Genomic DNA, 16,332 nt, shown 5'->3' on the forward strand with positions numbered 1-16,332 from the left:
CGACCGAGTGAGACTCCTTCTCAAAAACAAAACAAACAACAACAAAAAACTCTCCTGATTCCTCATGGCATCTGTCTCAGAAATGTATGCAGTTTCCAGAGAAGTCCTGAGTTTGCCTACTCCCATCAGGACCTACCTGTGAGGGAGTTACCTGTTTGAGCCCTAGTTACCACCCAGCCTTTTGGTCAGGGGGCTACAGTGGTCTGTTCTGACAGGATCAAGTGCCTTGAGAGTGCTGTGTTCATACTGGAGCCTTCTCTGCCAGTCATGGAAGGGGCATGGGAAGAGTGAGGGTGATGGTGATTCTTTGGCTTGACCCCTGCTGGCTCTGTTCCAGACCTTAGCCTCCAGTCAGCCTCCAAGGCCACATAGGCCTTGGGGGTGAGCCCCCGAGCCCTGAGGTCGTCAGCCTGGAACCTGGAGCGTTTCCTAATACACACTTTCCCAGTCCCTCCCCTTGGGGACTCTGAATCTGCAGGAATCTCCACATTTAGCCACCGTGCGTCTTTGGGAGACTCTGCACTGGGGAAGGGGAGGGAGTGAAGGCTTGAGCCCCCGCAGTGACTTAGGAGATGGGAACCAACCATTGGTGTCCAAGGCAGGTCATGGAGGGTCCTCTGGAGCAGGCAGATTGGCCAAAGGAATCTACCCCACTTGGGATGCTGTTTTTCTTTCACTTTCTTTTCAGAAACAAGGTCTCCCTCCGTCGCCCAACCTGGAGTGCAGTGGAGCCATCATAGATCACTGCAGCCTTGACCTCGTAGGCTCAAGTGATCCTCCTGCTTCAGCCTCCCAAGTAGCTGGGACTACAGGTGCATGCCACTACACCCAGCTGACTTTTTGTCTTTTGTTTTGTACAGACAGGGTTTTACCATGTTGACCAGACTGGTCTTGAACTCTTGGCCTCAAGGGATTAATTCTCCTGCCTGGGCCTCCCAAAGTTCTGGAACTACAGGTGTGAGCCACCATGCCTGGCTGGGGATGTTTTCTTGATGTCTGTGAAGACCCCGAGGTCCCACAGACCGCTGTTGCCTGGGCAGGTCATCGCTCTCCCAGGGTCCACTGGTTCCTTTTTTCTGGGGTCAGAGACAGAAGGGGTCACACCATGTGGCTTCCATGAAATGGCACCTCAAGCCACTGTTGGAGTGAGGTGTTTGATAGTGATCGCCGTGCGGGTGCTGGGAGTGGGATGTTTCTGCACCGACGCTGGCCAGGTCTCAGCACATCCCCTCCCGTCCGATGGCAGCACAGCAGCCTCTTCTTTTGTTAAACCCTCAGTCTATTCTGGTTGATGTCAGAGGCCTTTGTCCCCAAAATCTCGGATCTTGGCATTCCCTAGCTTAAAATCTTTCTGCGGCTCCCTTTCACCTTCCAGATAAAGCCTGAGATCCTTGGGGTGGGATAGCTTTTCCAAATCCCTCCAAATTTAACCCAAGAACCACTTTCCAACCTCATTTCTGTGACAGCTGCCCTCCTTTGGCAAAAGCACACTCACTCCTATCGGATGCTCTCTCATTCCTTTGCCCGTGGTTCCTTCCCCTGGGACCCCCGTTCCCTGCAGCCTGGCAGCCGGACTCCTGCTCACCCTTCAGCACTCAGCTCTGTGTCCTCTCCCTGGAGAGCCAACTGCCTTTGACTCTCAGCTTTGATCTGGGTAACTCTCCCTGTGCCTCTCACAATCTAAGCACTGGTCCTACTATATGGAAATGGCTGATTTATGTGCCTGTATTTCGGATCAGTTTCCCAGGGAGCACATCGTCTTTCATCTGTACATCCCTAGCACCTGACTCGTGTTACTCAGCACAGAGTAGATGCTCAGTAAATGTGTGGACATAGATTGTGTGATCTACCCTACTTCCTACACAGCAAGACAGCATCTGGGAGAACCGTCTTGCTTGGTGCATAATAAATACTAATAAAAGTTGCATAGGATTAACTCCCTGAATTCCCTCACCGAATAATAAACGGCTCCATCAGCTCCTTTGCGGCTGATCTGGGAAGGTAAGAATTTCCAGATGTCTCAACAAAAACAAAAAATCGAGCTGGCTGCACCTTTGCTACTCTAACTATGGTCTATAGACCAGCAACAGCAGCAGCATCACCATGTTGGTCAGGCTGTTCTTGAACTGCTGACCTCAGGTGATCTCCCCGCCTCGGCCTCCCAAAATGCTGGGGTTACAGGCATGAGCCGCGGTGCCCAGCCTCCACCTTTCAATTAATGGCATCTGTCTTGGGCTGGGCTGGGTCGTGTTCCAATGTCTCCTTTTGGAGTGGCTCTGGCCTAAAAAATTCAGCATCCTTGGCACCTCAAGGGCCGTTGTTGGTCCCTGTCTCATCTCCCCTCCAGGAGTGTTTTCCCTCTGCCCATAGGATCATCGGCTGCAGGAGGCTGTCTGCTCCTCACTGCATACCCTGTCTTCCCCTCATACCTTTATCTGAGTTTCCCCAGGCTGGGAGTACCAGCTGTCTTCCTGGTGATGGCATCCCAGGATGGGCTCCACTGTCGAGGCCACCTTTCATACCACCTGCAAGGACTGTGCTCACACTGGCCTTCTCCAGCTGAAATGCGCCTTCCTGCAGCATGAGCCAGTGGGTTGGGCTCGGGCTGCAGAGTCAGGCAGATTTAGTTCACATCTCAGCTCTGCGCCTTACCTCGAGGGCTCTGAGAAATGGCCATAGTCCTCAGCCTTGGCTAATGGGCATAATGATACCTAGTGGTTGTAAGATTTGATGACGTTGATTGTATGTCCAGCCTGTAATGCAGAGCTTGCCATATCTGTAGCAGACCCTCAATAAATGGAAACTGAATTTGTTTCTTAACAGAAAATGGGGAGTTCCTTTCCCTGGATCTCGGAGGGTCCAAGTTTCGAGTGCTGAAGGTGCAAGTCGCTGAAGAAGGGAAGCCTCACGTGCAGATGGAGAGTCAGTTCTACCCAACGCCCAATGAAATCATCCGCGGGAACGGCACAGAGGTACCTGGCAGGTGGCTCCTGTGACAGCAGGGAAGGCGGTGGCATCTGTGTGTGGGGAAACCACACCTTAGCCCGTGTCCTTTGCTGTCTCTTCTCTGCAGCTGTTTGAATATGTAGCAGACTGTCTGGCAGATTTCATGAAGACCAAAGATTTAAAGCATAAGAAATTGCCCCTTGGCCTAACTTTTTCTTTCCCCTGCCGACAGACTAAACTGGAAGAGGTAAGGCCAGAGCCCGCGGAGGGAAGCAGCTGTGCAGGAACTGGGGCTTGCGGAATGCGTTTACGGGCGGGAGTCAGGCTGTGCACAGGAGAGAACAGCAGGAGCTTTCTTGTTTGTCTTTTTCTTTTCTTTTTGTGCTTGATGAGGCGTCAGTGTGAGGCAGAGAACTTGTTAACGCAGTGGCCTTGATTTTATGATTAACGTGGGCACAGCTCGGGAAAGTGGAATGCTTTTCAGTAGCTCTGAAACCTTGGTGTGAGGAATTCCTTGGAGGGCTTGTTTTAAGCACAGACTGCTGGGCCTACTGGAATCAGTGTTTCTGCAAGGAGGCCCTAAATTCGCCTCCCTGACAGGTTCCCAGGAGATGTGATGCTGCCTGAGGCCTGCACTTAGGACCACTGACATAGCCAACTAGAAGAAGCGTGGGAAGGCTGGGGACTCTGTCCCTGTTGTGAGCCCTCAGGAGGAGGATTAGAACGGGGACACTGGAGTGAGAATGTCTTGGAGCAGACACAGAGCCTGGAGTACACAGTCTCAGCTGTGCCACCTGCCAGGCGGGGGTTCCTGGTAACTCGTCTCTGTGTGTCTCAGTTTTCAATCCGTAAGCAGGAGGAAGCTAACCCGATCTTATGTGAATAAAGACAGCAAATAAGGAGACGTTCTGTGAAGAGTCTAGTCTCCCCGGGCCACTCCTGTCTGGGTTGGGGACGCTGATCAATCTCCTCCTGGCCCTTCTGGTTATGATGCCCAGTTGACAGTCACATGGGCCTCCTTGGGATGTGCTTGATATTGCTGGCTTGAGTCGCTTATTGGTGTGGAATAGTGAAAGGGAATGAGCTTCCACGGTCCACACACATGGCTGCGAATCATGGTTCAGTACAAATTGTGTCCCCTTGGACCAGTTCCTTAATTTCATGAGCCTCTTGTTTGCTCTTTGAGAAAATTTTATTTATTTTTATTTTTATTTGTGGAGATGAGGTCTCACTATATTGCCCAGGCTGGTCTCAAACCCCTGGGTTTAAGTGATCTGCCTGCCTCTGCCTCCCAAAGCATTGGGATTACAGGTATGGGCCATTGTGTCCCGCCTTGTTTTCTCATTTGTAAAGCAGATAATAATATCTGCTTGTTGGGCTGAGGTGAAGCTTAGGCAAAGCATTTGTAAAGCGTCCAACACTGTGGTTGGGCCTTACGCAGTAGCTGCTAGGCTGTGGTGACTGTCCCTGGATTACTTGTCTCTGTGCTTTTGTATCTTATCCCTAAATTCAACAGAGGTTTTTGGAGGGCAAGTAGTGCCTGCCAAGGGCACAGGCCTTCCCCGCCAAGGTCTCTCACAATGTGTTGTGTTTAATAGGTGCTTGATAACTATCTCACAGTTGAAAGGTGTCAATCATTTATTTGATTCCATCGTGGGAATTTGCCATCATCTGTACACGGGACAGGCTGAGTTTTACTTTTTCATTCTTTTATAAAGAAAAGATTGAGAAAATAATATAAAGAAGGTTGCAGAGGCCTGACATGGTGGCTTATGCCTATAATCCCAGCACTCTGGGAGGCTGAGGTGGGAGGATTACTTGAGCCCGGGAGGTCCAGGCTGCAGTGGGCTGTGATCACTCCACTGCACTCCAGCAGCGTAGGCCACAAAGCGAGACTCTATCTCTAAAACAAGCAGCCAGGTGCGGTGGCTCATGCCTATAATCCCAGCACTTTGGGAGGCCGAGGGGGGTGGATCACCTGACATCAAGAGTTCAAGACCAGCCTGGCCAACATGGTGAAACCCCGTCTCTATTAAAAATACAAAAATTAGCTGGGTCTGGTGGCGGGCTTCTGTAATCCCAGCTATTCAGGAGGCTGAGGCAGGAGAATCGCTTGAACCCAGGAGGTGGAGGTTGTGGTGAGCTGAAATCACGCCACTGCATTCCAGCCTGGGTGACAGCGCGAGACTCTGTCACAAACAAACAAAAAACAACAACAAGAAAACACACAAAAAAGTTTCCAGGGAATGTTTGGGTGAGGCCAAGTGGAGCTGGCTGGCAGAGAGGGGTCCCAGGAGTGAGCAGACGTGTGTGTCAGGGGTTCGGGAATCAGGCCCCTGGCTGGATCCTGTAGCGTGGGTGGTGGAATGAGAGTGTGCCAGCTGCTCTTATTCGAGAGCTCTGAAACAGAGAATCCAGGAAGAAGGAAGAAAATTCTCAAGCTCTGTGAGAATTCATTCAACTTTGAGAATTTAACGCACATGCTTTCTTGATAGCTTGGCAGCGGAGGGTGTGAACGTATGGTTTACCCGTCCAGGATTTTGTCATTTATCTGTGTTGAATACCCACCAACATCCTTCTCAATAATAACGATAAAAACACATACCTCGGGTTTTGACACTGTACCTCACACTGTGCCAAATGCCTTATGCGCATTATCTTGTTAAATCCCCCAAACAATTCTATGAGGTAGTTATGATTATCTTCATTCTATATTTGAGAAACACTGCAGCTCAGCGAGGTTAAGAGACTTGCACAAAGTCACAACCAAGAGTAGCCCACCCCAGGCTCATAAGCGCCCCAACCACAGTGCCTTTCCAGAAAGACACCACTTTAGAACCTCAATGAAAATGGCAGCAGGTGCCTGAAAGCATTTTGATTTTTTTTTTTTTTTTTGAGCTCTGTTGCCCAGGCTAGAGTGCAGTGGTGTGGTCTTGGCTCACCACAACCTCCATCTCCCGGGTTCAAGCAATTCTCCTGTCTCAGCCTCCTGAGTGGCTGGGATTACAGGCACCCGCCACCGCACCCAACTAATTTTTGCATTTTTAGTAGAGACAGGGTTTCACTAAGTTGGCCAGGCTGGTCTTGAACGCCTAACTTCAGGTGATCCTCCCGCCTCAGCCTCCCAAAGTGCTGAGATTGCAGGTGTGGTGAGCCACTGTGCCCGGCCCATTTTGACCTATAGTGTCATATCACAATAAAGATTTTTCAGGTAAAATTTAAACTAAGGAAGGGCATTTAATTATATCAAGGAGAGGCCGGACACAGTGGCTCATACCTGTAATCCTAGCACTTTGGGAGGCTGAGGAGAGCAGATCACATGAGGTCAGGAGTTCGAGACCAGTCTGACTTTTTTTTATTCTTATTTTTGAGGGAACAGAAAGTCTTCTTAAAAATTTATTATTATCATTATTATTATTGTTATACTTTAAGTTCTAGGGTACACGTGCACAACATGCAGGTTTGTTACATATGTATACATGTGCCATGTTGGTGTGCTGCACCCATTAACTCGTCATTTACATTAGGTATATCTCCTAATGCTATCCCTCCGCCTTCCCCCCTCCCCACAATAGGCCCCAGCGTGTGATGTTCCCCTTCCTGTGTCCAAATGATCTCACTGTTCAGTTCCCACCTATGAGTGAGAACATGTGGTGTTTGGTTTTCTGCTCTTGAGATAGTTTGCTGAGAATGATGGTTTCCAGCTGCATCCATGTCCCTACAAAGGACACAAACTCATCCTTTTTTATGGCTGCATAGTATTCCATGGTGTATATGTGCCACGTTTTCTTAATCCAGTCGGGAACAGAAAGTCTGAACCAAAGAGAAATTTCTTTGTGTGTGTGTGTGTGTGTGTGTGTGTGTGTGTGTGTGTGTTTCTGATAATAAAATAAATGGTAATACTTTTTCAAGGTTAAAAAAAGAGAGAGAAGGAATGGAAAAGTTTAAAGAAGAAAATAGAAATCGCCACTTATCTCAACATTCAACTATTCTCACCACTAGAATTGTGGGTTTTTCTTTCACTCATAGCTATATTAAGCACAAGTGTTATCCTGTATCTATAGTTTAGGAAATCTGTGGTTGATTCCAGTCACCAAATATTTGAGACAAAAAGAAAATGTACAGTTGTATGTAATTGCCTTTTTAATTTAACATTCTATCACAAGCATTTATCCCTCACTTCCCCCATCCACCTTCCCTGCAACAGGGAGTTTTGAAGAAAGCCACCCTGTGCATCTCTTCCCGCTCTGTCCGGGGAGGCAGGGATGTTGTCATAGCCTGTGAGGGCAGAAGTTAAGGAGAGCTACCACACGGCGGCGCTGTGGTGCAGGGAAAAAAGCCTGAGGGCTGGTCCAGAGTCAGAGACCTGCGTTCTGCTTGGGCTCTGTCCTTCACTCGCGGTGAGATTCAGAGCAATTTCCTCCCTCTCTCAATCTCAGGGTTTTAAAATCCATAAATTGAGTGAAATGGAGGAGGTGTGGTCAGGAAGTTTGTGAGCTTGGGTCAGCTGCTCTTGACTGAGAAGACTTGGGCGATTCTCTTAACTTCCAAGTTCTCTTCCAGTCTGAAAAGTTATATGATTATTTGCGATTTCAGACACGAAACTCAGGAAACACCATTTGTAAGCAATGATTGAGAATGCAAATTGAGTACCATTTTTCTTTCTTTCTCCTTATTAAGAGACGAGGTCTCCTTATGTTGCCCAGGCAGGCCTGGAACCCCTGGCCTCAAGTGATCCACCTGCCTCAGGCTCCCAAGCAGGTGGGACTACAGGTGCGGGCCACTCTGCCTGGTTGAGAATCATTTTTCTAAGTTGAAATTAAGTTCCTGAGACAGTCCTGCAAGGTTCCACCATGTTAGTTCTGTTCTGTGGACCTGGGCAAACCATGCATTCTGCATGTATAATACACCAGGTATTTTCATTAGAGCATTCCTTTGAGAGAGGTAGGGAGGTACATTTCCATTTTGCAGAGAAGTAGACTGAGGCTCAGAGATGTTAAACGACTTATCTAATGTCTCATGAATCCAAGAGCTCTAACTTTTCAATAATTACTCCTTCTGCTACCATATCTTTCAAACCACTCAGATGAGAGTAATACAGTCATTTAAATTATTAGAAAAGGCTGCAGAAGTGATGTTTTAAAAAATTGGGGTGATTCAGCTTAGAGAAGAGAAGGCCATGGGGGATGCATGTAGGCATGAAGTTTCTGCAGCTCAGTTGCACATTGCACATCTCAGCACCCTTTTCATTCAAACTGGACCTGAAATCTTCTCCCAGGGTGTCCTGCTTTCATGGACAAAGAAGTTTAAGGCACGAGGAGTTCAGGACACGGATGTGGTGAGCCGTCTGACCAAAGCCATGAGGAGACACAAGGTGAGGAATTCACCTCGGTGTGAGAGGCTCTCCCAGCCTTAGTTCCTTTCTCTTGGGTTGGAGGGGCTGGGGGTGGGGTGAAGGGTCACATATGGTGCCTGCCTCGAGGGAGAATCAGAGAAGGAATTGATCTTAGAAAAGGTCCTACTGTAGTACAGATGTGGCCAACTTGGATGAACCCACAGAGCCTTGGTAGGCAGGGCTTGCACAAATCGCTATTGAAAGGTGGCCAGCTCATCCCTGGGCCTCCCCAGCAGCCACAGTCCTCTTCCGGAGGTCTTGGTTAGATCTAATGCTGTGTGTAGGCCCTGCACACCCTCCTCTCTGAGGCCAAAAAGATCATATTCTTTCCAGGCTGGTTCTGTATTTCACTGTCCACTCTCTGTCCATTAAATATCCCTATTTGTTGAATGTATTTTACAATAATTTAAACTACTGCAAAAGCAAGACCCACTCCTTGTTGAGCTGAAAAGTACACAAACCCAAATTGCTTGTTACCCTGACAGCAAGAGGCATGTTTTGCTGCATAGCCTTCCAATCTTTTTTTCTTTAAAGCTGGGATCTTATTCTTTTATAGCCTGCATTTTCCCTTATTGTTTTCATTTTGCTTTTTTTTTTTTTTTTTTAGAGATGAGGTCCTGCTTTGTTGCCCAGGCTGGTAGTGCCTGGCACTCCATCCTCGAATTCCTAGGCTCCAAGGATCCTCCTACCTCAGCCTCCTGAATAGCTGGGACTATAGGCATAAGCCACATGCCTGGCTCTCATTTTATTTTAAAATGTTCTTCCAAACTTTGGGGGATATTGGTGCAATAAGCCAAGCCGACTTGGCAGAACAGGAAATCCAGACAGGAAGTCACCAAGCCACACATGGGGAGGACTTGGCCGAGTCTGTGCCTGCTGGCTGAGATGTCCCCGTGGGTGAGGACGTTGGTGTTTTCTCCTGGAAATGCCACTGCTCCCAGGATAAACATGCTTTCCTCGATGTCTTCCCAGGTCCCATAAACAAAGGCTGAAACCTGGGTGTGATGTGTGCCTGTAGTCTCAGCTAGTCAGGAGGCTGAGGCAGGAGGATCACTTGAGCCCAGGAGTTTGAGGCTGTGGTGTGCTATGTTTGTACCTGTGAACAGCCATCACACTCTATCCTGGGCAACATAATGAGACCCTATCTGTAGATTAAAAACTAAAATTTTTTTAATTAAAAAAAAAAACAACAAAAAGCAAGGGCTGGAGCCTTGGGGGCCTGTCCCTCATATTTCCACTGCAGAGGCCTTCACCCGGGCTCCCCGCTTCAGCTCCGGGCTGCTCTTTCTCTCTCCTAGACCCTGAACCTTGATGAGGCCTTCCTCCTTCAGACAGGCCCAGCAGGCAGGATCTAGGGATGTCTCAGCAGCCACCTTCCCTGCCCGCTGCCTCTGTGGGGAAGGAGGGAGGGAAACACCTCCTTCCCACCCGCTGATGCCCTCTGGCCTTGTGTTCGGCAGGACATGGACGTGGACATCCTGGCCCTGGTCAATGACACCGTGGGGACCATGATGACCTGTGCCTATGACGACCCCTACTGCGAAGTTGGTGTCATCATCGGTAACTCAGTTGGACTGGTGTTTTGAGGGTGGGGGAGAAGGGACTGTTGGGGAGTTTCATTTCAGCAAGCTCTGAGTGAATTCGGCGGGAAGCGCACTGACATTATTTAGGAGAAACAACATAGGGACATGTAAAATTCATTCATTCACTCATCCATTCATCCATCATTCAGCAAGTGTTTACTGAGCACCCGCTGTGTGCCGGGCCCTGGGTGTGGCACTGGGTTCCGAGTGGGGAGTTCCTGTGCTCCGGGAACTTTCAGTGCGGAGGTGGGTGAGAGGCCCAGAGAGCCTAAACTATTAAGATAATTTCAGGTGGTGGTTAGCGTGATTAAAAAAAAAAAAGACAACAAAGACAGTGATGTGACCGTGAGTGAGACGAGGCTTCAGGGAAGCCTCTCTGAGGGATGGCATTTGAGCCGGGACCTCAGTGGTACAAACCAGGGGGCAAGGTAGAGGTCCGGGGGTAAGGAGTCCCTGGCAAAGGAAACAGGACACCCACAGGCTTGGAAATGGGAAGGGGTCCAGGGAGGGGGTCCTGGGGGAACCCAATAGCCGAGTGATGTCCGGATGAGGTGAGTGAAGGCTGAGAGTTGGAGGCCATTCAAGTGAGAGGGAGTGGACAGACTGGGCAGATTGCACAGGATGTGGACACAGTCACTGTAAGATCACCGGCTTATCCCCTGAGGGAGACTGGAAGGCACTGGGGAACTCTGGGTGGGGGATGGATAAATAGATGCCCATTTTATTTTTTTTATTTGAGACGGAGTCCTGCTCTGTCGCCCAGGCTGGAGTGCGGTGGTGCAATCTCGGCTCACTGCAACCTCTGCCTCCAGGGCTCAAGCAATTCTCCTGCCTCAGCCTCTCGAGTAGCTGGGATTACAGGTGCCCACCACCACGTCTGGCTAATTTTTTGTATTTTTGTACAGATGGGGTTTCACTGTGTTGGCCAGGATGGTCTCAATCTCCTGACCTCAAGTGATTTCACCCACCTTGGTCTCCCAAAGTGCTGGGATTACAGCCATGAGCCACCACGCCAAGCTGGATGTGCATTTTTTAAAAGCCCATTTTGGCTGCTGTGTGGATAATCAATTACTGGGGATAAGAGTGGAAGCAGGGCGACCATCCAAGAGACCACTGGACTGTCAGGCAAGGTGCACTGCAGCTCTGGACCAGGAGGTCGTGGTGCAGTGGGGGTGTCCAGTGGGTGGTCTCCACACCAGAGCCAGAGGGTCTGCTGGAGGAATGTGTGGGAAGGCAGTCTGGGGTACAGTACAGCTGAATGGCTCTGACTTATAGGTTGTTCTTGGATATCCCCTTCTCCTTTTCCCATTCCTTTACCCCTCCTGGGGAAAGTTCTTCTGAATTGCTTTTTCTTAATGTCCCTCAAGACCCTCTTCAGCCTGGCTTTCCCAAAGGGCAGATCTTTAAAGCTGAGGGGCTCCATCTGCCCTTCTGTTTCCAGGAGCCTTGGGATGATGGATCAGGCCTTTGCCTGTCATGGCACCCGTCTGTCATTGTGGCTGCGTCTGGTAACCACAGATTGGGGGGCCACGCCTAAACAGTGTCTGTGCATTTCTGAGAAAAGCTTTTTCCAAACATTACATTCTGTTTTTCTACATTTCTCATTTTCCATGTTGGCATTTAAAATACTCACACCAGAGTATCAGCCAAGGAAAGATACTAAAAAAAAGAGAAAAAACCCAAAAATTCAAATAGCTTTATTGAGGCATAAAAGTCCTCCGATTTTAGGTGTACGATTCAATGATTTGTAGTAAACATACAGTTTTGTAACCATCACCACAATCTGATTTTAGAACATTTCCATCCTCCCAAAAGAGTCCAAAAAGATGGTGCCCACTTGCAGTCATTCCCCAGTGCTCAAGTGTTTGAAGCATTTCCTTGGAGCGATTTTGTGTTTTGCATAACGGAGTGTTGCTTTCTTAGGTGGTAGCTAATCACTGTCTAAGATAAGCATGCAGCTTCTGCTAGAAACCATTTGTGGCAGGCCATAAGTAAAGAATATTTTTAGTACCAAATAGAGAGGAAGCTAAGTAGCTTAGGGAAAGAATTTTCAAAATTACCCTGGGTTGGTGATTTTCTGAAAAAAAATATTTACAAGATTAACTTCATATATCATCCTCTTGTAAGAGCGCTTCGTCAGCTTTCATCCATATTCATCAGGGGACTTCTTCACAATTGACTCCATTCAGAACCACAAACCCTGAGCACCCTGAGAAGTGCAGACTTGACATGTCAGCTGTTTTCCCCATGTGCTTGGGGCTTGCCCAAGCTGCTTCCCTCAGCGAGAGCCGGCCCCCAGGGAATGAAAAGCACTTTGTGGTACATTGAGGAGGACTCCCCAGCCGTCAAGAGTTCTCTGTCTGTGCCCAGCTGGGAGCCCTCTCTCTGCATATTCTCTGATCCCTGGTTCAGGAACTGGCACAAATGCGTGTTATATGGAGGACATGAACAACATTGACCTGGTGGAGGGCGACGAGGGCAGGATGTGCATCAACACAGAGTGGGGGGCCTTCGGGGACGACGGGGCCCTGGAGGACATTCGCACCGAGTTCGACAGGGAGCTGGACCTCGGCTCTCTCAACCCGGGAAAGCAAATGTGAGTTCCATTCTGCTGTTTTCCGGGCATCGGCACCAGTCAGGGCCCAATCACTCAGGTCCCCTGGCTGCCTGGGAGTCTCTCCAGTTGTGACTAGCTATCCATCACAACTTTCTTTCTTTTTTTTTTTTTTGAGACAGGGTCTCACTCTCTAGCCCAGGCTAGAGTGCGGTGGCCTGATCTTGGCTCACTGCAACCTCCACCTTCCAGGCTCAAGCAATCCTCCCACCTCAGTGTCCAGAGGAGTTGGGACTACAGGCATGTGCCACCATGCCTGGCTAATTTTTGTATTTTTTGTGGAGTCAGGGTTTTGCCATGTTGGCTAGGCTGGTTTTGCACTCCTGCGCTCAGGCAATCCTCCTGCCTCAGACTCCCAAAGTGCTAGGATTACAGGCGTGAGCCACCATGCCCGGCCCCATTATAAAAAATTTCTAAGGCATTGCTTGTATTTCAGTTTCATTTGACAAATGAGGAAATAGAAGCCAAAGACATTGAAAGATTTCCCTAAGTCATAACCCTAATAACCCTAATTCTAATTCAGTCAGTATTTCTGGGTTACGTATGTGCATGAAAGGCACTGAAGATAAGAGCACTCGGACGTGTGGCTGCAGAACACACCTGGGCAGCGAGGAGAAGGCGGGCGCAGCCAAACTCCTCGTGTTCGCATGTCTGCCGGCCGCCTTGCTTTCTCGGAGGCCTCATCACTCAGCAGGTGGGGGCTCTGGCAGGACCTTCCCTCCATGTTTGCTGTCCATTTTTATTCTGATGCTCAAATTGTTTCAGATTTGGGCAAAGGAAGGCCCTGAAGCTGGCTCCTGTGTCCTTTCGACATGTTCCATCACTCTTTAAGTACTTCCTTATTTCCTGGCACTGTAAGATGTTCCCAGCTCATGTCACACTTTCCTAGCCCCAGCCCTGGAATCAGTCATTTTGTCAAGACATGCGGGTGAATTTCAAGCACCTTCTAGGAGTGATTCAAATGCTAGAACTGCACACGCAGGAAGCACATTCCTCTTTGGTGGCACCTACTCCAGGCACATACCCATGCTGTAGTGACCCAGAGCAGTCATGTGCCAAGGACGTGGTGTCCATTTTTTGAATTTTATCATCTTCACCCATTTCCATTTTACTTAAAATAAATTCTGTTCTCTCCAGGCCTGGTGGCTCATGCCTGTAATCCCAGCACTTCGGGAGGCTGAGGTGGGAGGACTGCTTTAGTCCTGGAGTTTGAGACCAGCTTGGGCAACATAGTGAGACCAGTCTCTACAAAAATAAAAATTAAAAAAAAAATTAATCAGGTGCGATGTCAGAGGTCTGTAGTTCCAACCACTCAGGAGACTGAGTGGGAGGATCACTTGAGTCTGGGAGGTCCAGGGTGCAGTGAGCCGTGATTGTACCATTGCACTTCAGCCTGGGCAACAGAGCAAGACCCTGTCTCAAAAAATATGTATATATATTATATTCTTTAACATCCACCCTAAATTTCTTTTGATTGTCTTCTGTTTTTTTAATGTTCAAATACTTTTTTTTTTTTGAGATGGAGTCTCACTCTGTTGCCCAGGCTAGAGTACTATCGTGCAATCTTGGCTTATGCTACCTCTGCCTTCTGGGTTCAAGCAATTCTCCTGCCTCAACCTCCTGAGTAGCTGGGATTACAGGCATGCACCACCACGCCTGGCTAGTTTTTTTGTATTTTTAGTAGAGACGGGGTTTCACCATATTGGCCAGGCTCGTCTTGAACTCTTGACCTTGTGATCCACCCGCCTCAGCCTCCCAAAGGGCTGGGGTTACAGGCGTGAGCCACTGCACCTGGCCTGTTCTAAGACTTTTTATAGTGAACTATATAAGGTAGATTATGACATAGATTGTTCTTGATTTTGGGTCTTATTGTGTTTGGAAAATAAGCATTATATTTAGGCCTGGTGTGGTGGCTCTCATCTGTAATTCCGGGGATTCGGGAGGCCACAGCAGGAGAAACACTTGAGGCCAGGAGTTTAGGATGAGCCTGGGCAACATAATGAGACCCTGCCTCTACAAAAATAAAAAAATTAGCCAGGTGTGGTGGTGCACACCTGTGAGAGGCTGAGGCAGGAGGATCACTTGAGGCCAGGAGTTGGAGGCTGTCGTGAGCTATGATTGCACCACTGCACTTTAGCCTGGGTGACAGAACGAGACCCTGTCTCTGATGATGATGATAATAATAATAATATAATAATAATATTTAACAGTCTGCCTGGGAAATTAGAAATTGTTGGTGTGCAGACTTGGAGTAAAGCTGTAGGTAGCCATGGAGATCTTAAATCCACATTGTTGTAGAGTCTCTCTGGGGCTGTCCAAGCCCGTCTCACAGGCACAGAATCTTTCTGTCTTGGACAGAAGCTTGATGTAGGAGTGGGAAGCATCTGAGTGTGAAATTTGACTTGTCGCATCATGTTTGAGTGATTTTGGGAAAATACCCAAAGTCTATGAAATTGAGAGTCCCTATGCTTGATGTGAGAATGGTACTCATGGCCAGGGTGATTTGAGACAAAAGTTCTTGCCATCCAGCACTGTGTGAGAGGGAGGGAATCTTAGATCAGCCCTCTCCCATCTGCTCCTGCCTGTGGGCAGTGGCTCCTGGTGTTCGGGAAATGATGCAGCTTAATCAAACGGGCTGCGTCCACTGATCTATTCACCAACATGCAGGTTTGAGAAGATGATCAGTGGCCTGTACCTGGGGGAGCTTGTCAGGCTTATCTTGCTGAAGATGGCCAAGGCTGGCCTCCTGTTCCACGGTGAGAAATCTTCTGCTCTCCACACTAAGGGCAAGATTGAAACACAGCACGTGGCTGCCATGGAGAGGTAAGCAAGTCCCCTGCCTTGGCTCCGTGGAGAGTTGGGATGGGAGGCCCAGGTGTGGGGTGCTCCGTGTGGTAGGACAGCAGGAGGGACTAGATCCTCCTCCTTCACCAGGAGGGTTTCAGATCTGGTCATGGCTTCAGATGGGTTAGCAATTTCTGCCGTGACCCAGATGAGAGGTTCTTATTGATTTCATCAGTAAGGGACTCTGCTGTCAGAGGGCCACCCTCTTCCCATGTTCTGTTGCCTTCTTCTTAAAGTGGTAACTTGTAACATTTTTAGGATCACAGATCCTTTTGAGAACTAGACCCTTAGCCCCGAAAATGTACATTCACAAAGTTTGCTTACAATATCAGGGCATCCTTGGACACTAAGCCCATGTGTGGAAACCAAGTCCAGAACTGCTGTGATAGCAGAGCCTTCTTGACCTGCTCCCATCAGAAACGGGCTTTGAATGTGGTGATTTGAGGCCTTACACATAGGTCTCTCGCATGGGGAGCTGGCTGGTGAAGGCTGCAGGTGAAGGCGACTGGCCCCTGCGTGACTGCATTGCCGTCCAGCACATCTGAGGGTCCTGCTTCTCAGGCTTAGTAAACCTGGTATTGCCTTGACTTTGTGATCAGTTTAGATTCTGAGCTCAGCCGTGTGGCGCTGACCCGCAGCATCTATGTCTATGCAGAACTTGGCAGGGACAGAATTTCTGTGAAAGTCAGCATAGCACAGGGTGATTAAAAGTGTGGGTGCTAGAATTTAACTGCTGCGTTCAAATCTTGGCTGTAGCCCTTACTAGCTGTGCAGCTATGGGCAAGTTACTCACCCTTTCTGCACTCACATCTCTCATCTGTACGATAGGGTAATGATGGTGCCTCCCGCAGGATTTTTGTGAGCATTGAAGGAGTTAATATGTGTAAAATCCTTAGAAAAGTACCTGGCTCATGGTGACTGCTCAGTTAGTGGCAGCTGCTACTATCAAT

General features: G+C 48.7%; 1 protein-coding gene across 1 annotated transcript in view; it reads left to right on the forward strand.

Moving 5' to 3' along the window:
- The window catches only part of HKDC1 (hexokinase domain containing 1), a 48,346-nt gene that overhangs the window by 10,475 nt on the left and 21,539 nt on the right, over positions 1–16,332 (forward strand). Inside the window, exons 3-8 of the mRNA XM_033209684.1 lie at positions 2,824–2,972; positions 3,074–3,193; positions 8,225–8,320; positions 9,802–9,901; positions 12,337–12,520; positions 15,206–15,361. Coding sequence (XP_033065575.1) covers positions 2,824–2,972; positions 3,074–3,193; positions 8,225–8,320; positions 9,802–9,901; positions 12,337–12,520; positions 15,206–15,361 — 805 coding nt within the window. The remainder of the gene's footprint in view (positions 1–2,823; positions 2,973–3,073; positions 3,194–8,224; positions 8,321–9,801; positions 9,902–12,336; positions 12,521–15,205; positions 15,362–16,332) is intronic.

Source organism: Trachypithecus francoisi, unplaced genomic scaffold, assembly GCF_009764315.1.
Source record: "Trachypithecus francoisi isolate TF-2019V2 unplaced genomic scaffold, Tfra_2.0 Lachesis_group9, whole genome shotgun sequence".
In the NCBI taxonomy this organism is placed as follows: Eukaryota; Metazoa; Chordata; class Mammalia; order Primates; family Cercopithecidae; genus Trachypithecus; species Trachypithecus francoisi.